This window comes from Bombyx mandarina, chromosome 22 (genome assembly GCF_030267445.1).
Source record: "Bombyx mandarina strain Sakado chromosome 22, ASM3026744v2".
In the NCBI taxonomy this organism is placed as follows: Eukaryota; Metazoa; Arthropoda; class Insecta; order Lepidoptera; family Bombycidae; genus Bombyx; species Bombyx mandarina.
Window position 1 is genome coordinate 14,975,788 of NC_143228.1, and position 15,668 is coordinate 14,991,455.

Sequence of the window (15,668 nt, forward strand, 5' to 3'; positions counted from 1 at the left end):
AATAAGGAAATATGTACCAAAAAGAAATCTATGGTATATGGTACCGACTGTCAAGTGCACGTTTCTTGTGTCTCGTAGGTTAAGTTATCATTAACAAGACAAAAATACATCTTGTGATTAACACTTCTACGGATTACTAACATTGACTCAAGTATTTTTAACTGGTTTGCAAAATTTTTGTTAAACCACTTCTTTAACCAAATAGTCAAAATGACTGATTTTATTGTCAATGACAGCGAGTCGGATTTAGATTCAGATGAAGAGGCAAGTAAAAAAAGATTCTCAAACTGTGACATCATTTCCAATTGTCTAACTCTAAATTCTGCTACAGTTACAAGAAGCATTCGCGAAGGGTCTAATAAAACCGGGTCTCAACGAAGAAATAGAAAAGATTGAAAAGAAATACACTAATAACGTTGCGGACTTAAAAGTCAAGTTAACCGAGATAAAATTAAATCTGCCATGGGTGGAGAAGCTGGATCTGGTTACAACAATCGCGCCTATGGCTCCAGACGTTGCGTTACAAATGCAAGAAACAGCACAGAGAAGGAAGTTAGTACATGGCATGTAACTAAGTTTCGTAAACTGTAGTGTAGTTATTGTCCTAGACTGATCTCATTTTGAGAATATAATGAACCATGTTGGTTGAAGCATAATGTTATGAATATCAGAATAATAATTTCGTCACAAAAAAGGCGGTTCCTTTTCTCCTATTCGACATTCTATAGCATATAAAACACAAAAATAAATACTTAGCTTAGTACTATTTTCCATGTAAAAAATTACCTCTAAATAAGGGTTTTTTTTATTGTATTGATGGGTGGACTAGCTCATGACACACCTGGTGTTAAGTGGTAACCGGATCCCATAGACATTTACGACGTAAATGCCGCCACCCACCTTGAGATATGAGTTTTAAAATCTCAGTATAGTTAGTTACAACAGCTGCCCCCGTTGAATTTAAATAAATATGTATGTTTTAATAAGATTGTATAATTTTAAAGATTTGGACTATTAATACTAATTTTTCTATTTTCTTTGAGTAACTTACTATGACATTCCAATAGATTTACCTAGATTTTATTAAATGTACTAATAACCTGTATTGGTCAAGTAGAATTTTTTGTCATGTCTTGCCACCTGGTTTAAGAAAATTGGATAGGTGTTGTATAACACAAGGTTGTCAGCATTCTGTTCTGAGGTCTCTGGAGTCCAGTAAACACTTATTTGAAGGCTGTTAGTTCACCTGGCATTTAGTGGTCCCAGAAACAACAAAGTAGAATCCAAACAATATATTTATAAGTATTTTAAATATTTTGCTGCGAATTCTATGTATTTGTTATATTAAACACAATTTTTTCAAATTTATTAGATAGTATCACTCTTTTTATGCATCAACAGGAATCTGAAAGAAAATAGTAAGGGTAATATTCAGTATGATCCTACTCAAGATCCAGTATTGAATGAGTTTAAGCGTGAGAATTTAATCCACCGACAGGCACAAGCTGCTGTAGTAGAAGGACTTAAAAAGCTCAAAGAACTTGGTATTGCCACTAGAAGGTAAGTTGTATCTAAAATATCAACTTCTTTTGAATGTTAGTATTTTGTTTGTTCAAAATTAATTACAGTCAAAATCTGTTATAACAACATCGAAGGGACTGCTCATATTCAGTTGTAAAAACCGATAGTCGTAACAACCGGTGCTGTTTAGTGTGTATTGTGCAAGTACAAACAAATCGATAGGGAATTATTGGAAAAATATATTTACATAATATGCGATTTTTCTTCAATATTAATTTGTTTTCTTTTTCTCTGTGACATTTTGAAAGTTTCATGAGTAGCTCCACAAAGTTTTGGTGCGTCTTGTGTATAGATAAGTAACAAACTAACTGAAGACATGAAGAAGCGGGCTTTGACTACTGCATGCACGTGTTTTGTTTCTAAGAATTAGAAAAGACCCTACAATAAACTAAATCCTATTGTTTTCTTTCCTGATTTTAATAGCCATTGAAGACAAATGTGGATACCTATTCAAATTGTTTACAATACAGCTTAGCCGGTTGTTCTAACAGATCTAATTCTCCAAATATCCAATATTCCAATATTCCAATATTAGTTAAAATAATCCAATATTAGTTAAATGTGGTCATTTTATGAGGTATGTCATTATTAGCCATGTCTTATAAAGCAATGTTTATAATAAGGCGGTCATATAGCATTCAGCCGGGACCTTTGTTCTAGGTTATTATAAATGGCATGTTGTTCTAAACGATGTCGCAGTAAACGGTTTTGACTGTAGTTACAATCTTAATAATTTTCTTGGCATTTTAATTTAATTTGTCAACATTTACGTGAAAGTAAAAAATTTTTGGAATTCATTTAGCTAAAACAGAAAAAGTAGAACATAAACTTTCCATGCTTCCAAGTTTTCCCTAATGTTGCTGATGTATTTTTATCGAGATGGATGGGCCTGCTTCTATTTGTAATTTGATTGACTGTAACAGGCTTGATGAGTGGTTTCTGTTGCATGTGGACTACAGCGATGCTAGGTGCACAGTCAAGTTGCTGCACATCTAACACATGTGCACTAATAACATTTAAGACTTCAATGTTAATTACCATATGAGGTCTGAGTTTCCATGGTCTGTAGACATCACAGTTATTCCACTACTTATCTTTGGACATGTCAAAGTCTCAATTATATTGCATACCTGTATATGTTTACACTAGGTGTCTTATCCATTAGCCTATTCAAATACATATAGAAATTACAAACTCTTTAATTTTTTAGACCTGATGATTATTTTGCTGAAATGGCTAAGACAGATGAGCACATGCAGAAAGTACGTAAGAATTTGATGGCCAAGCAAGCAGCACAGTCGCGCGTCGAGAAAGTTCGACAGTTAAGAGAACAGAAGAAGATTGCTAAGAGAGTACAGGTTAGTTATAAACAGTACAACCAAAAAAATATTTTTACATAATACATATAATTTTACTAGAAGCTCATTCACATAATTCTTTATGCGCAAATTCTACTATTATGTTATCCAAAGTAATATCTTGTTCAAATTAGAACGGATAGTAAATTGGAAATCATTCTAATTTTGATATGGTCAATTTTAAAGTTAAAATCATTATATCATACTGACACTTCAGCTATCATGCTAAAGGCGTTAACACAATGACTGCCACGTAAGTCACCGGTGCACTACGTGGTGCACCGGTGAGGTAAATAAGTCTATTTCTGTTTATAAGTGTCTGGATTGCCTAACTCTGCCTTATTTTGTTTTTAATGTTAAGTGAATACTGGAACCAAATTCAAATGTATTGTTGGTTGTTTCATCTTTGAACTAGAACATAGTAGTACTTGTGACGAAAATGGCTATTTGTGTTATTTTAGTTGTAGAAGTAGAGAGATAGAACAAGTCAAAGTTTAAATTGTTTTCTGTAACATTTGTCACGAATTCTTAAAACTGAACTGTACATTGGAAATAGGGCAGGATGGTGGTGTTTACCCATGCAGGCTCAGAATACATCCCACCATAAGTGTTGTGCTTTATTGGAATATTTCAGCTTTTAATTTTCTGTTCTTTGTACTTTCTTCCCTTACAACCTGGACCTATTTTTTGGTTCCAATTTTATCTTTTGGAAACAATAATCAATACATATTCTCGTATCATGATGAAACAGTTATTATATTAGTAGAACAGATAGAAAATGCTAAAATTAAAATGTATTCTTTTAAATGTATTAAAGCAACGTATAACTCATAAGCAAAATTGAATTCCATATGGACTAACATGTTTAAGCCAATTTATTAGTCATTTTCGTTTTATTATTGTAATTACAGAAGTTTTAGAAAATATTCCTTATTTATTAATTTTAACCTAACCTCCATTTTTTATATATTTTTTTTAGATTGACACGAAATTGAAACAAGCCGCTGAAAAGAAGCAGATGTTGGAACAATTAAAACGTGTAAGGAAAGGAAAAGCCTCAGATTTAGACTTTTTGGACGACAAAAAAAGCAAAAATAGCAAAGGAAAAGGAGTCCAGGATAAAATATCCAAAAAAAGGGATCTCAAAAACAAAAAGTTTGGTTTCGGTGGTAAGAAGAAAGGGTCCAAATTGAATACAAGAGAATCTACTCACAATATGGACGGTTTTAACAAAGCCTCCAAAAAATCGGTTAATTTCAAAAATAAAACTTTCAATACGAAGAAGAAAAACCAAAGGCCAGGCAAATCTAAACGAAAAAATAAGCGATAGTGACAATATATTTTAAGGCTATTTTTAATAAATCATATAAGTGTATTGTTGTATTTTAATGTAATGAGAATCCTGTTTTTTTCCTAATTAATTGCAGACCGTACGAAAAAAAAAAACCTGAAACAACTTGCGCCATACCGTTATTTTTGTTCAAAATATTCATTTATGAGTTATAAATTATTATATTGTGAAGTTTCATTTTCACTTTTCACATTTTTAATAAAGCTTGTATGTTGGAGTAGGAACGTTTGCCTACGTCTGCCGCTAGGGGCGCTGTTCCAATTGCATACTTTCAGTTAACTTATACGCTATCGAGAACGTAAAAAAACTCGGACTTTTTTATTGCTTGATTTTTATAGCTCTCAGCCCACATGGTGTTAAGTGGTTACTGGAGCCCGCAGACATCTACAACGTAAATGCGCCACCTATCTTGAGATATAAGCTCTAGGTCTAAGTATAGTTACAACGGCTGCCCCACGCTTCAAACCGAAACGCATTATTGCTGCACGGCAGAATAGGCGGGGTGGTGGTACCTACCCGTGCGGACTCACAAGAGGTCCTGCCACTAGTAATGTACTGTACCTGGTACTGGTACCCATAACAGGGAATCCTAAATTGAAGCGGCATGACAGTGCGCGATTTAAAAAATATAATAGAAAAATAGTAGGTATTAGAGGTCATAAATAAAACAATATTATCAAGTAAAAATGACATTTATTACGGCGCTACTACCATTTACGTCCCTTGCCTTTCTTCTTCTGCTGTTGCTTGCGTTGCCAAGCGCTCTCGGTCTGCTTGACTTCGACCCGGGGACTCTTCGCAGAGGTCGCCGGGGTAGGCGTGGTCTGCTGTTTACTCATGTCACTAAAAAATAATAATCGTATTTATTTTCCAATAGTTTCCAGTTTTTGTTTAATTACATTCATTTTATTAATGGATTATGAATGATCTAATTTTCTTAACAATTTTGCTCGCAGTTCAATCCTGGTACTGATATCAATATTAATTTTAATAAATTTACATACCAAACGTGTTCACCAACTCGCTATCCGAGGAAATTACTTTATCTTGATCCTGTGGCAATTTAGACTTCAACCTTATGTCTAAACGTGTGGGTGTTTGTGTGCGTGCGTGTGTGTTTGTGTGTGTGTGTGTGTGTGTTTGTGTGTGTGTGTGTGTGTGTGTGTGTGCGTGCGTGCGTGCGTGCGTGTGTGGGTGTGCGTGTTGTGTGTGTGTGTGTGCGTGCGTGCGCGTGTGTGTGTGCGGGTTTGGGTGGGTGGGTTTGTGATCCCTATGATAATACAAGTTGACTTACTATTGATCCGTGGCAGTGGTGGACATTCCTTGGCTACCCTTGATGACGTCACGTCTAATGCCTCGTCGCTTTCTGTACGCGGTTCGCTCGTACTTTGGCAACCACCTGCAAAACAAAATTTAATAATATTCTTAAATACAGGGTGTTATGAAAACGTAAGTCACTAATTTTTCTGAGCGTCCGGTAATGTGTCTTTTTACCGCCCCTATTTAGACTATTAGTGGTCCTTTTTTTTCTTTTTATTTACGAATTAATATTTATTATATTGCGCTGGCACTAAATTTAAAATATATTTTCGTGAAATCGATTATAGTAAATAAAAAATTATATCCAGTATTTTTGTAAGACCCGAGGCATGATATCCCCCTTGACCCCCCCCCTCGCTACGCCACTGGAGGGGACCTGCCTGTAGTGATAATAGAACAAATATGTAAATAGTATAATTATAGCATATAATTAATTACCTTTCCGGATCGGGAGGTTTGGAGAGGTCTGCGTTCGGCGGGAGTTTGCTGTTGCGCTTGCGTTTCGTTTTCTTCTTCTGTCCCAACTCAGAGCCGGGAGTTCTGTTGGCAGATAGATGTTTTATATTATTTTACGATACGATTTTACTAGCTCGGTTAAGAACGGAATAATTTGAACGTCATATTCCGCGGCTTGAAGTCTTCATACACGTTGACACGCGGGCGCGGCTGCGGGCGGGGTGACGGGCGCGGTCACGAAATATCAAACATATGGCGTAATATACAAGTGTTCACGTACGAAACGCACGCGCGGTCTAATATAAGTAGCGGGCAAGCTAGCGACTGGCGCTCGCGGCTATATCAAACGCGCTAGTTGTATGGATGTGTTCACGTCGAACTTTTTACTGGTGGTAGAACCTCTTGTGAGTCCGCGCGGGTAGGTACCACCACCCCGCCTATTTCTGCCGTGAAGCAGTAATGCGTTTCGGTTTGAAGGGTAGGGCAGCCGTTGTAACTATACTGAGACCTTAGAACTTATATCTCAAGGTGGGTGGCGCATTTACGTTGTGGATGTCTATGGGCTCCAGTAACCACTTAACACCAGGTGGGCTGTGAGCTCGTCCACACATCTAGCAATAAAAAAAAAAACTAGCGGCGAAGCGCGCGATTCCCTCGCGACGTCAGGTGAGTTCAACCAGTATGAACTTGTCGCTAGAAACGATATCATGTCTTTAAATACAAAAGAAATATGAATAAAGTGTGAAATTCACCATACCGTTCTTTCTTTATTAATTTCATGCACATCGATTAAAATTTTTATCATCTTCCACTTTAGGTACATATTACGTACGAATTTTCGGTTAAAAATTATAAAAGATCGTCATCCATGTTTTCAATCTCTGAAAACAGTCAAGCTCAAGCAAACGCCTGGCGACCAATGTGAACACGAACTCGCTACGTCTACCGCGCCCGCACCCGCCGCCGCACCCGCGCGTTCTACGAGAACAAGCACGAATACGTCCGATCGATTTGAAACATTCGCGCGCGTATCAAGGACCGATGACAAAATAATAATTGTATAACTTCGTCCTAATATTCTAAACCTTAAACGTTTTCTACGAGCTGTTCCCTGGCGGCTGTAAACGTCAAACTTGTACTTATGCCACTGAGCGAGGTCCGTACCCGGGGGATTGTTCCTGCTTGCTTTGAACAGTCTTCTTGACGACTTTAGCTCCCATCATCCACTTCGACGATTCCAGGGCGTCAATATCGATTTTCGTCTGCAATAACAAATCATTCGATGGAAATTTCGATAAATTTAATGAAATCTACTATGTATTTCGTTATTTTTTTATTTATGGCTAAGATGTGTGGACGAGCTTGCGGTTGGCTTGGTGTCAAGTGGTCACCGGAGCCCGTAGACATCAACAATGTAAATGCCGCCACCCACCTTGAGATATGAGTTCCGAGTTTCAGTGTAGTTAAAACGGCTGCCCCGCCCTCCAAACCGAAACGCATTGTTGCTTCACGGCAAAAATAGGCAGGGTGGTGGTAACGGTACACGATGTCCTAACACATATTTCTCGCGTTTTTTTGTCTCTTACGATCATTATAACTTGGTATTGGGAGCATCGGAAATAATATAATGACAATAAAGAAACGCGATTGAACTGGTAAAGTGATTTTAATTAACGACTCACGAAGCATGATTGTTATCTTAAAGAAATTTAGACTTTATGTCTTAGGTTTGCGGAGTTTACGTATTGTAATACAGAACATACTTACATAAGTGCAAGCAATAAGTATCGGTGATATCTACTTAAATAATACTTTAGATATCCTCTATCAATTGTTTTAAACTTATGTTTTTAAAATACCGAGTACATATTAAAAGGTGGGGTTTTTATATTTTTGTCGCCAATACTGGGCGTTAGGAGTCCGCTTCCGAAAACGAAAACAGGCGATGGTACTAATAACATCTTTAATGATGGGACGAAAAAAAAACGATCGAATTTTCTGTTTCATTGCTGGTTTTTTTTTAGTAAAGTAATGTATTTTTTATGAAAACATCATTTCATTTAGCTGTACTAATACGATGGAGCGTAAATAATGCTAATAAAACGTTTTATAACTGCGTTTTTTTATTAAATCAGGATCGATTTTTTTCCCTACCCATAATCAAAGGTGTCATTAGTACCGTCGTCTGTTCGTCTGTCTTCGTTCTCGGAAGCGGTCGTCGAACACTCAGTATAATAAAATAATTATTTGAAGCTGAAATTGGTCCAGGTGTACAATAGAGTAAGGTTGCGAGACGATCGACTGACCTCGAGCTGGTCCAAGGGCGGCAGCTGTTCGGCCAGGCTCCGGGCGCGGGGCGGGTCGGCGGCCGCCAGCGCCTTCACCAGCCGCGCCAGGCTGCGCGCGTCCCGCGGCTCCCCCGCCGCCAGCGCCTCGTGCGCGCGCGCCGCCGCCCCCGCGCGCCCCGCCCGCCCGTGGCACCGCGCCGCGCCCCGCCACGCCCCGCGGTACAGCTTCATCCTCTGTTCGCACGGGGGTAAGGACGAAACTTGCTTCAACCGAGCCGAAACATAGTACATACTACCTCTAAAGCTGCTTTCAGACTACGCTATACTTAAAGGCGAATTATCCGTAAGGCAAACTAGGCACGTGCTTAGGGATCGTGTAGTTACAAGGGGCGCGCGAGCTCAGAATTTTTAAATAAATAAAGAAAATAACATATCGACGATTAAGAACTAAATGCTGATTTATAATAAATTATTCCTATTTGGCCTATTTCCCAGAGCAGAGAGGAATCATGAATTTCGATGTTCGTTCTGTCGTCCCTCTTGATTTCTTCACAGTTATAACGTCATATTTCATTCGCGCATTAGCGTAAGTACAAGGGTCCTGGTCTACTAAAGTCTAGGGTTTGATGATATAACGTCATCGTAATTGCAAAAACAACTAATTAAAATTTATAGTATTATGATGACCATTTATGGCCATTACAGGGGCGCCGATAAAGTGATTGCCTAGGGCGCTCTAGACCTTTAATCAGCCACTGGCTACACTATAGTGCCATATAGTATAGCAGCCTGTACTTAGCCAATAATTTATAGTACAGTACAGTTTGAACGTGTCCATTACAATGTATGGTGCGCGATATTGTTGTGCTATGAGCTATATGCTATTATATTATAGCGTAGTCTGAAAGCGGCTTAAAGTTGGGTTAAGCCAGCATCAAGTAATAAGATTTTTATAATTCGCCGTCTTAATTATTTACAGTTTATGAATAATAAAAAACGAAGGAAACTTAATCAATTGGCATGAAATTAAATGAAATGAGATAAGATGATATGGGATGAAATATAATCTCAGTAAAATGGTGGTCATTTACTGAGACTTTTTCATTGGATTTATTGGAGGATCCCGAGAAGTGACGTCCAGCGGCTTTGTTTCATTTTCCCACATTTGTGCACTTTTACAGATATAAAACAGTTAATAGATCACCGTTATTACACATTTAAGCTTGAAGAAACACTAAATAGACAAAATAAAACAAATCACACAACTTCACTACTCGCGTTTCCGCCAAAAAGTTTTTTTATTTTTTATTTCCTAGATGGGTGGACGAGCTCACAGCCCACCTGGTTTTAAGTAGTTACTGGAGCCCATAGACGTCTACAACGTAAATGCGCAACCCACCTTGAGATATAAGTTCTAAGGTCTCAGTATAGTTACAACGGCTTCACGGCAAAATAGGCAGGGTGGTGGTACCTACCCGCGCGGACTCACAAGAGGTCCTACCACCAGTAAAAGAGTGTTCATCTTACCTCTGCATCGTTCTTGACGTGCTCGTATAGTTCATCGAACATCAGCGAGGCCTTCTCCAGCTCGTTGTCGGCACAGAGCAGCGTGCACAGCACTCCCACGACTCCGGGACGATGCTTGTACTCGCTCTCTTGTAACAGCTTGATCGCTGCTTTACGGTCACCCTGCAACAACATTAAATGTAATACTAACAGGTCATCGTTCTCGTCGAACCCGCCGCTTGCGTCGAAGGGCTCGACGAGTAAATTAACCCACAGACACAGCCCACTGAGTTTCTCGCCGGATCTTCTCAGTGAGTCGCGTTTCCGATCCGGTGGTAGATTCTGCGCAACACGACTCTTGCTAGGGTTCGTGTTAGCGACGTCGTCAGGTTTGAGCCCCGTGAGCTCACCTACTAGTTAAGGTTACGCTGAAATAGCCCCTCAAGGCTTTCAGCTTAGGTAGGAAAAAAAGTTTATTGTTCAAAATCGGCCCATCGTTTTTATGAAATGTGGTAGAACGCAATTTCATTGAGACTTGTTTTTTAATAATAATAAATAAAAATAGTAATAGAAAGTTAATATTGAAGATTCTCTTTGTTGGAAGAAATATATATCAATTAGGATCAAATTAGACAACAGAATGATGATGATGATGATGGCTTCTATGTTGACTTCGGCTGAACCGATGGGTAATTATTGGTCCATTAACTGGCTGATTGCAACGGAGGGGCAAACAAAAATAGCGATTAAAATAATTAACCACTGGTGATTTTGGTTGTAATATTGTATGAAGGGAGGGAAAGTTCTGCGATTGGACACACTATGCAGAAACAACACCACTGAACGGGCACCGTCTACACTAATAATAATAAAGGTTTCCATACATTAACGAGTAGTATCTGTACGGCTGCCAATGTCAATGTCCCTCCGTGTTTGAGCAGCAAGCTGACTGCCTGCGATGCCTTTCCTTCCTTGACGAGCGAGGACGCCTCCACAATGGCGGCGCGACGATCCTCGCCGAAGTCACGGACCAGCTTCACACAGCACTGCTTGCAGAAGTCCGGCTGTTGAAAATGAAAACGGTTTGTCAATTTATTAAGCATCCGAAATAAATAAAAATACAGTGTCAAATTTTGAGTTGGTGATAGATGAAGAATTTCCTGCTGAGGAGCCTCTTTGACACGACATGGAACATACAACAAATCTACTCACAATCTAGGCCTGGTCGTAGATATTCACAAAAAAAAGAAATAATAACTGGAAAATTCTATGAACTCAACACTGGCAACAATGGTATAGTAACCGGCAAACTTCTTGAGCAAATGACCTTGACTGCGCAGAACCGAATTTTAGATCACTTTGGTGGTGAGGGTGAGGCCCGACGGCAGGGGAAAGCGTATCGAGCGCGTTATTGGTAGATCAGTCGAACCTTGCGTCCCGCACTGCGCCCTCGTTCCGCTTGCTCCCAAAAGTACGCTTGCGTACAGTGGAAAGTCTATCGTTATTAATCGTTAAGTTATTTGTTATAATTGCTTGTGGACTTTGTTGCCATTGCTATTTGTTGAGTGTTTGTTGATTTTTTATAAAACATACACTATGCCGCGACAAACCGGTGTAGTATTCAAAAGAAAGGGTAGAAAAATTGTGTACGACGTATATTGCTTCATTATAAAACAGGGGAAGAATGATATGGAAAAATTAAAACAGACTTCGGAAGTAACAAAACCATCAGTGAGTACTGTTAGGTGCATTATTAAGGAAGCTAAAGGCTCTGGCTTGCTCGCCGTGTTTCGGACTCCGGGTAAGAAAAGATCAGGGAAGAAGAAAGTTACCGGAATGGATAGTTTCGTTCAATCTGTAATAAAAAGATGTAATCATAATAACTACATAACAAGCAGCGAAACTCCGTACCGTAGAAAGGCTTCGAAAAATTTAAAGAAGATATAAATTTTAATGGCTCGGAATGAAGCTTACGACGTATTATGAAAGAGCTAGGCTTTAGATGGAAAAAAAGAACAGAAAATAATCGGAAGCTGGTAATTGAAAAAAGTAGCATTCGATTACTACGAATCGAATATCTTCAAAAAATAATTAATTATAGACAAAAAAGAAGACCGAATCGACCGAGTTGTAAACTACACCGATGAGCCCTATGTCGACTCATCACGATGATAGCGACTCGGGTGATGAAAACAGTGATGATGATGATGGTCAAGATTATGATAACGAAAAAAAAAATTACAAATACCAGCTTCGCTTCAACTGAACCAAGACCTGGCAACAGCTCTAGTTTTGACTTAATAGAAGGAATATCTATTTTACCCCAAGATTAAATTATTACAATTATTAACCTATATGTTTTGTTGATGTTCTAATAAATATATAAATAAATACATATGTTGATTTTAATAATTTAATAGCATTATGACGCAGAGTAAGTAATGTTTTTGCACGTGAGTGTACCATGCGCGAACTTACCCCCACTACGTCAACAAATGCTCAAGAAGTTTGCCGGCTATTATACCGGTAAGAATCCAATTGTCATACATAAAAAAGGGAAGAGCTTACTTGATTAGAGTAAATAGAGAGTATGGCTTGATTATAAGTGATGACAGCTCGTTGACGGGAGTTTAGTTTGTGTTCTAGTCCATCCGCAGTGGCCGCCTTCATGCGTTTACGAGAATCGAACACGTTCGTGTCCCTAAAAAGAAAGAATAAAACATGAATAAACAATACACCATCGATTCAATTATTTGTTTTTTAATGTGTTATGCCGGTAAGAGTGACGCCATCTATCGTTGAATAGCCGAACGAATATCGAAGAATCCAGTAACATCTAGAACGCCCGAGGAGTACAACGCCATCTATTGTCAGATAGCGGAAACACACATCGAAGGTACTCGACTTGTCAGGAATGTTCTCGACGATTTTAGGGATGTCGTATCGACTATAAAAGCGTTGAAGGGATGACACGCAGTCAGTCAGTAATCTGAACTACTCGAAGCGAAATAGCGAACAGATCACCAGAACCGAAGCGGAAAAAGTGAATTGAGAATTTTAAAGTGTTTTTGAAGTGTTTTAAGTGTTCTAAGTACTAATACAGTTTTAAGTTGTACTCCGGTAGAATTTTTATTTATCCTGAATCCCAGCATCTATCAAATACTTCTAATCATTATTATAAACAATACTGGATATTTTTATTGAAATATCTCAATTATGAATTGGCTTTGTGCGAAGCATTCAATTAAAAGTCAGTAATTTATTAAAACAATTAAATGTATACCCATGTGTATTACTTATATGAATGTGCTTGGATCTGATGCTGTGTAAACAACATACCTGTTTATAACAATGATATTATTGCTAGCAATCGCGACTAATGCCTGATCGCTGGGTTTGTCCTTCAGAATGTTCTGGTAAATAGTAGCCGCTTCTTTCTCCCTGTTTATTTGCTGAAGACAATAAGCTTGTTGGACCCTGGAAAGCACATTCTATGTTTAGTTTTAAGAAATTTTAGACCATTTCCATGTATGATGGAGCATGAACTTATGCCACTATAATATAATTCACTTACCACATGCTAGTTTCATAAATAATTATTTAAAAAAAAACTAAATAGTAAACATGTAGTAATGAAGTTTATCAGTCATTTGATTCACCCCACAAAATTTTTAGCAAGTTTCATCTATAGGTTTTCAGAATAATATTCAGACCAATGGTTTACATTTTAACAGGCTATGCTGAGTAGACATTATTTTCTTATTAAGAAACAGTCATATAATCATTTTGATGTAAAAATTTACAAATTCCTACATGATTGGCAAGGTCTGCTATAAACCTAAATGGTTAAGTTCAACCATGATGTCAATTACTATTCTAAAGCAGTGATTGTATAATATTGTCACTGACTTCAAATATCACTTTTACATTACCTTATAATGGCAGCTTCTTCTTTAGCTTCTTCCTCAGTGCCCCCATCATCTATTACACTCTCAGAACAGGCTTGTTCGGCTCTCTTTAAGACTGACAAAGCTTCATTATACTTCCCCCGCATTGCCAAAGTGCTGCCCGAGTTATATGCCAATTCGTATGTGTTTTCATCAAACTGCGGCAGCTCTGACGTCTACAAGTAAAATTTAAGGATAATAAACAGTGATGTGTATGTCTTCAAAGTTACTTAATTTTTCGTCTACTAGAGAACTAATGGCAGGTTAGGTACATAGTGCATATTAACTGCTTGGATTACATTTTCACAAGACATATTTCTTGTAGAATAATAAACAGAACTGAAATGGGCTTTGTGTTTTTGAACACATTGTAGCACAAAGGATCATCCTATTTTTAATAAACACTTCTTACTTACAGGGTTAAGTGCTGCCAAGTTAGCCACAACAGCGGCCATGTTGGCTTTCCTCTCATCTTCATACTCATCAGTGGTGTTCTTCAGTAGATCACGGTATAAATTGTAGCAGTCTTGGTATTGCTCTAAGCGGTATAAAATTTGAGCCCTGTTATTGAAATTTATTTAATGTTTGGTGTCTTTCACAATCACTTATTGTACTTATTATAATAAATTGTCTGTCAATTTTAGACATTATGGTATTATTGCTTTACAATTCATGTGAATGTTAATAAAAAGTTCAGTTATAATTTATAATATCAATTCTTCATAATTGAACCATACAAATTCAAGATAACATCATTACAGTAGTTTGAAATGAATCAATATTTGAATCTCATGTGTTGTTAAATTTTAAAGTTATTGATTGATGTTTACTGGATTGAATACTGACCTTAATTCCTTTAAAGCGGGTGTCAACTCAGAGGCACTATCAACAGTTTGTAGTGCTTCTTTAGGTGAGTTGAGACGGTATTGAGCGTATGCCTTCTCAAAGAGCAGGTCTGCTGCTAACGCTGAGTTCTTGGCATTGGTTAATGTCGCTAGAGCCTCCTTGAAGTTGTGGAGTTGGAGAAAGCATACCACTTTGCAATGAAATGCTTTCTGCTCATTTGGTGCTATCTGCAGTACTGGAACATATTAATGCGTGCAATCAAGTTTTAAAGTTCTTTTATATTATATGTATCTTGTGTATATGCTATTTTCTTGAGAAATAAGATTATAGAATTTGAAGTTACAATAGTGACAATATGAATTGAATGTGCTGGAAGTTAACATTATTCACCTGAATCCGCACTGGTCCTTTCAGATAAAGAGTATGAGTCGTTTCCAATTGATAATTCAACATTAATGTAATAATGTAATAGTGATGTTGGAGGGGTTGAGAGGACAGGTTTGATTCTTGGTTTTTAACTAGTTTAGCCGCATAGATCTTATGTTCTATTAAACGAATATAACTTACTTTTCCCTGCAGCTTTTAAAGCTCTTTCATAGTCACTGCTCTGGCAAAATTTATTTAATTCAAGATAAGCCTGAACAAGGTTATTCTCCTTGTTGGCTGACATTTTTTTGACAACAGTGCAAAGAAACGTCACTTCTGAAGTGTCAACCTGTTCTGATTTGGGTGCGTTTTGTTTTTTCTGAGTGATAAGTCGCTATTTGTGTCAGCATTAAATCACATCTTAATTAGACGACCGGTGGCGCAATCTAAAACTCAGACCCCTCCCCCGGTTATCCTTCAAGAGAAGGCAGCTTGGGACCGAGTTTCCCTGGCCCTTAAGGCCAAAAATATTAATTTTGCCAGCGCCCGTAATCTCGCCAACGGGATTCAAATAAAAGTAACGACACCCGACGACCATAGGGCCCTCTCAAGTTACCTCCGAAAGGAGCGTATAAGTTTCCACACTTAT

General features: G+C 37.9%; 2 protein-coding genes across 2 annotated transcripts; one reads left to right on the forward strand and one right to left on the reverse strand.

The window, feature by feature from the left end:
* Window positions 1-4,312, forward strand: LOC114240127 (putative rRNA-processing protein EBP2 homolog). The gene is made up of 5 exons (XM_028170568.2): window positions 1-264; window positions 332-552; window positions 1,402-1,560; window positions 2,792-2,939; window positions 3,919-4,312. The coding sequence occupies exons 1-5, from the start codon at window positions 211-213 to the stop codon at window positions 4,267-4,269; spliced, it is 933 nt and encodes a 310-aa protein (XP_028026369.2). The 5' UTR covers window positions 1-210; the 3' UTR covers window positions 4,270-4,312.
* Window positions 4,313-4,963: 651 nt separating this feature from the next.
* On the reverse strand, window positions 4,964-15,380 carry Srp72 (signal recognition particle 72). The gene is made up of 13 exons (XM_028170610.2): window positions 15,221-15,380; window positions 14,654-14,888; window positions 14,224-14,368; window positions 13,793-13,983; window positions 13,200-13,337; window positions 12,429-12,561; window positions 10,745-10,924; window positions 9,882-10,043; window positions 8,373-8,588; window positions 7,231-7,328; window positions 6,049-6,150; window positions 5,585-5,689; window positions 4,964-5,133 (listed from the first exon to the last, which is right to left on the reverse strand). Exons 1-13 carry the CDS (start codon window positions 15,321-15,323, stop codon window positions 4,998-5,000), a joined length of 1,944 nt encoding a protein of 647 aa, XP_028026411.2. The 5' UTR covers window positions 15,324-15,380; the 3' UTR covers window positions 4,964-4,997.
* Window positions 15,381-15,668: the final 288 nt, after the last annotated feature.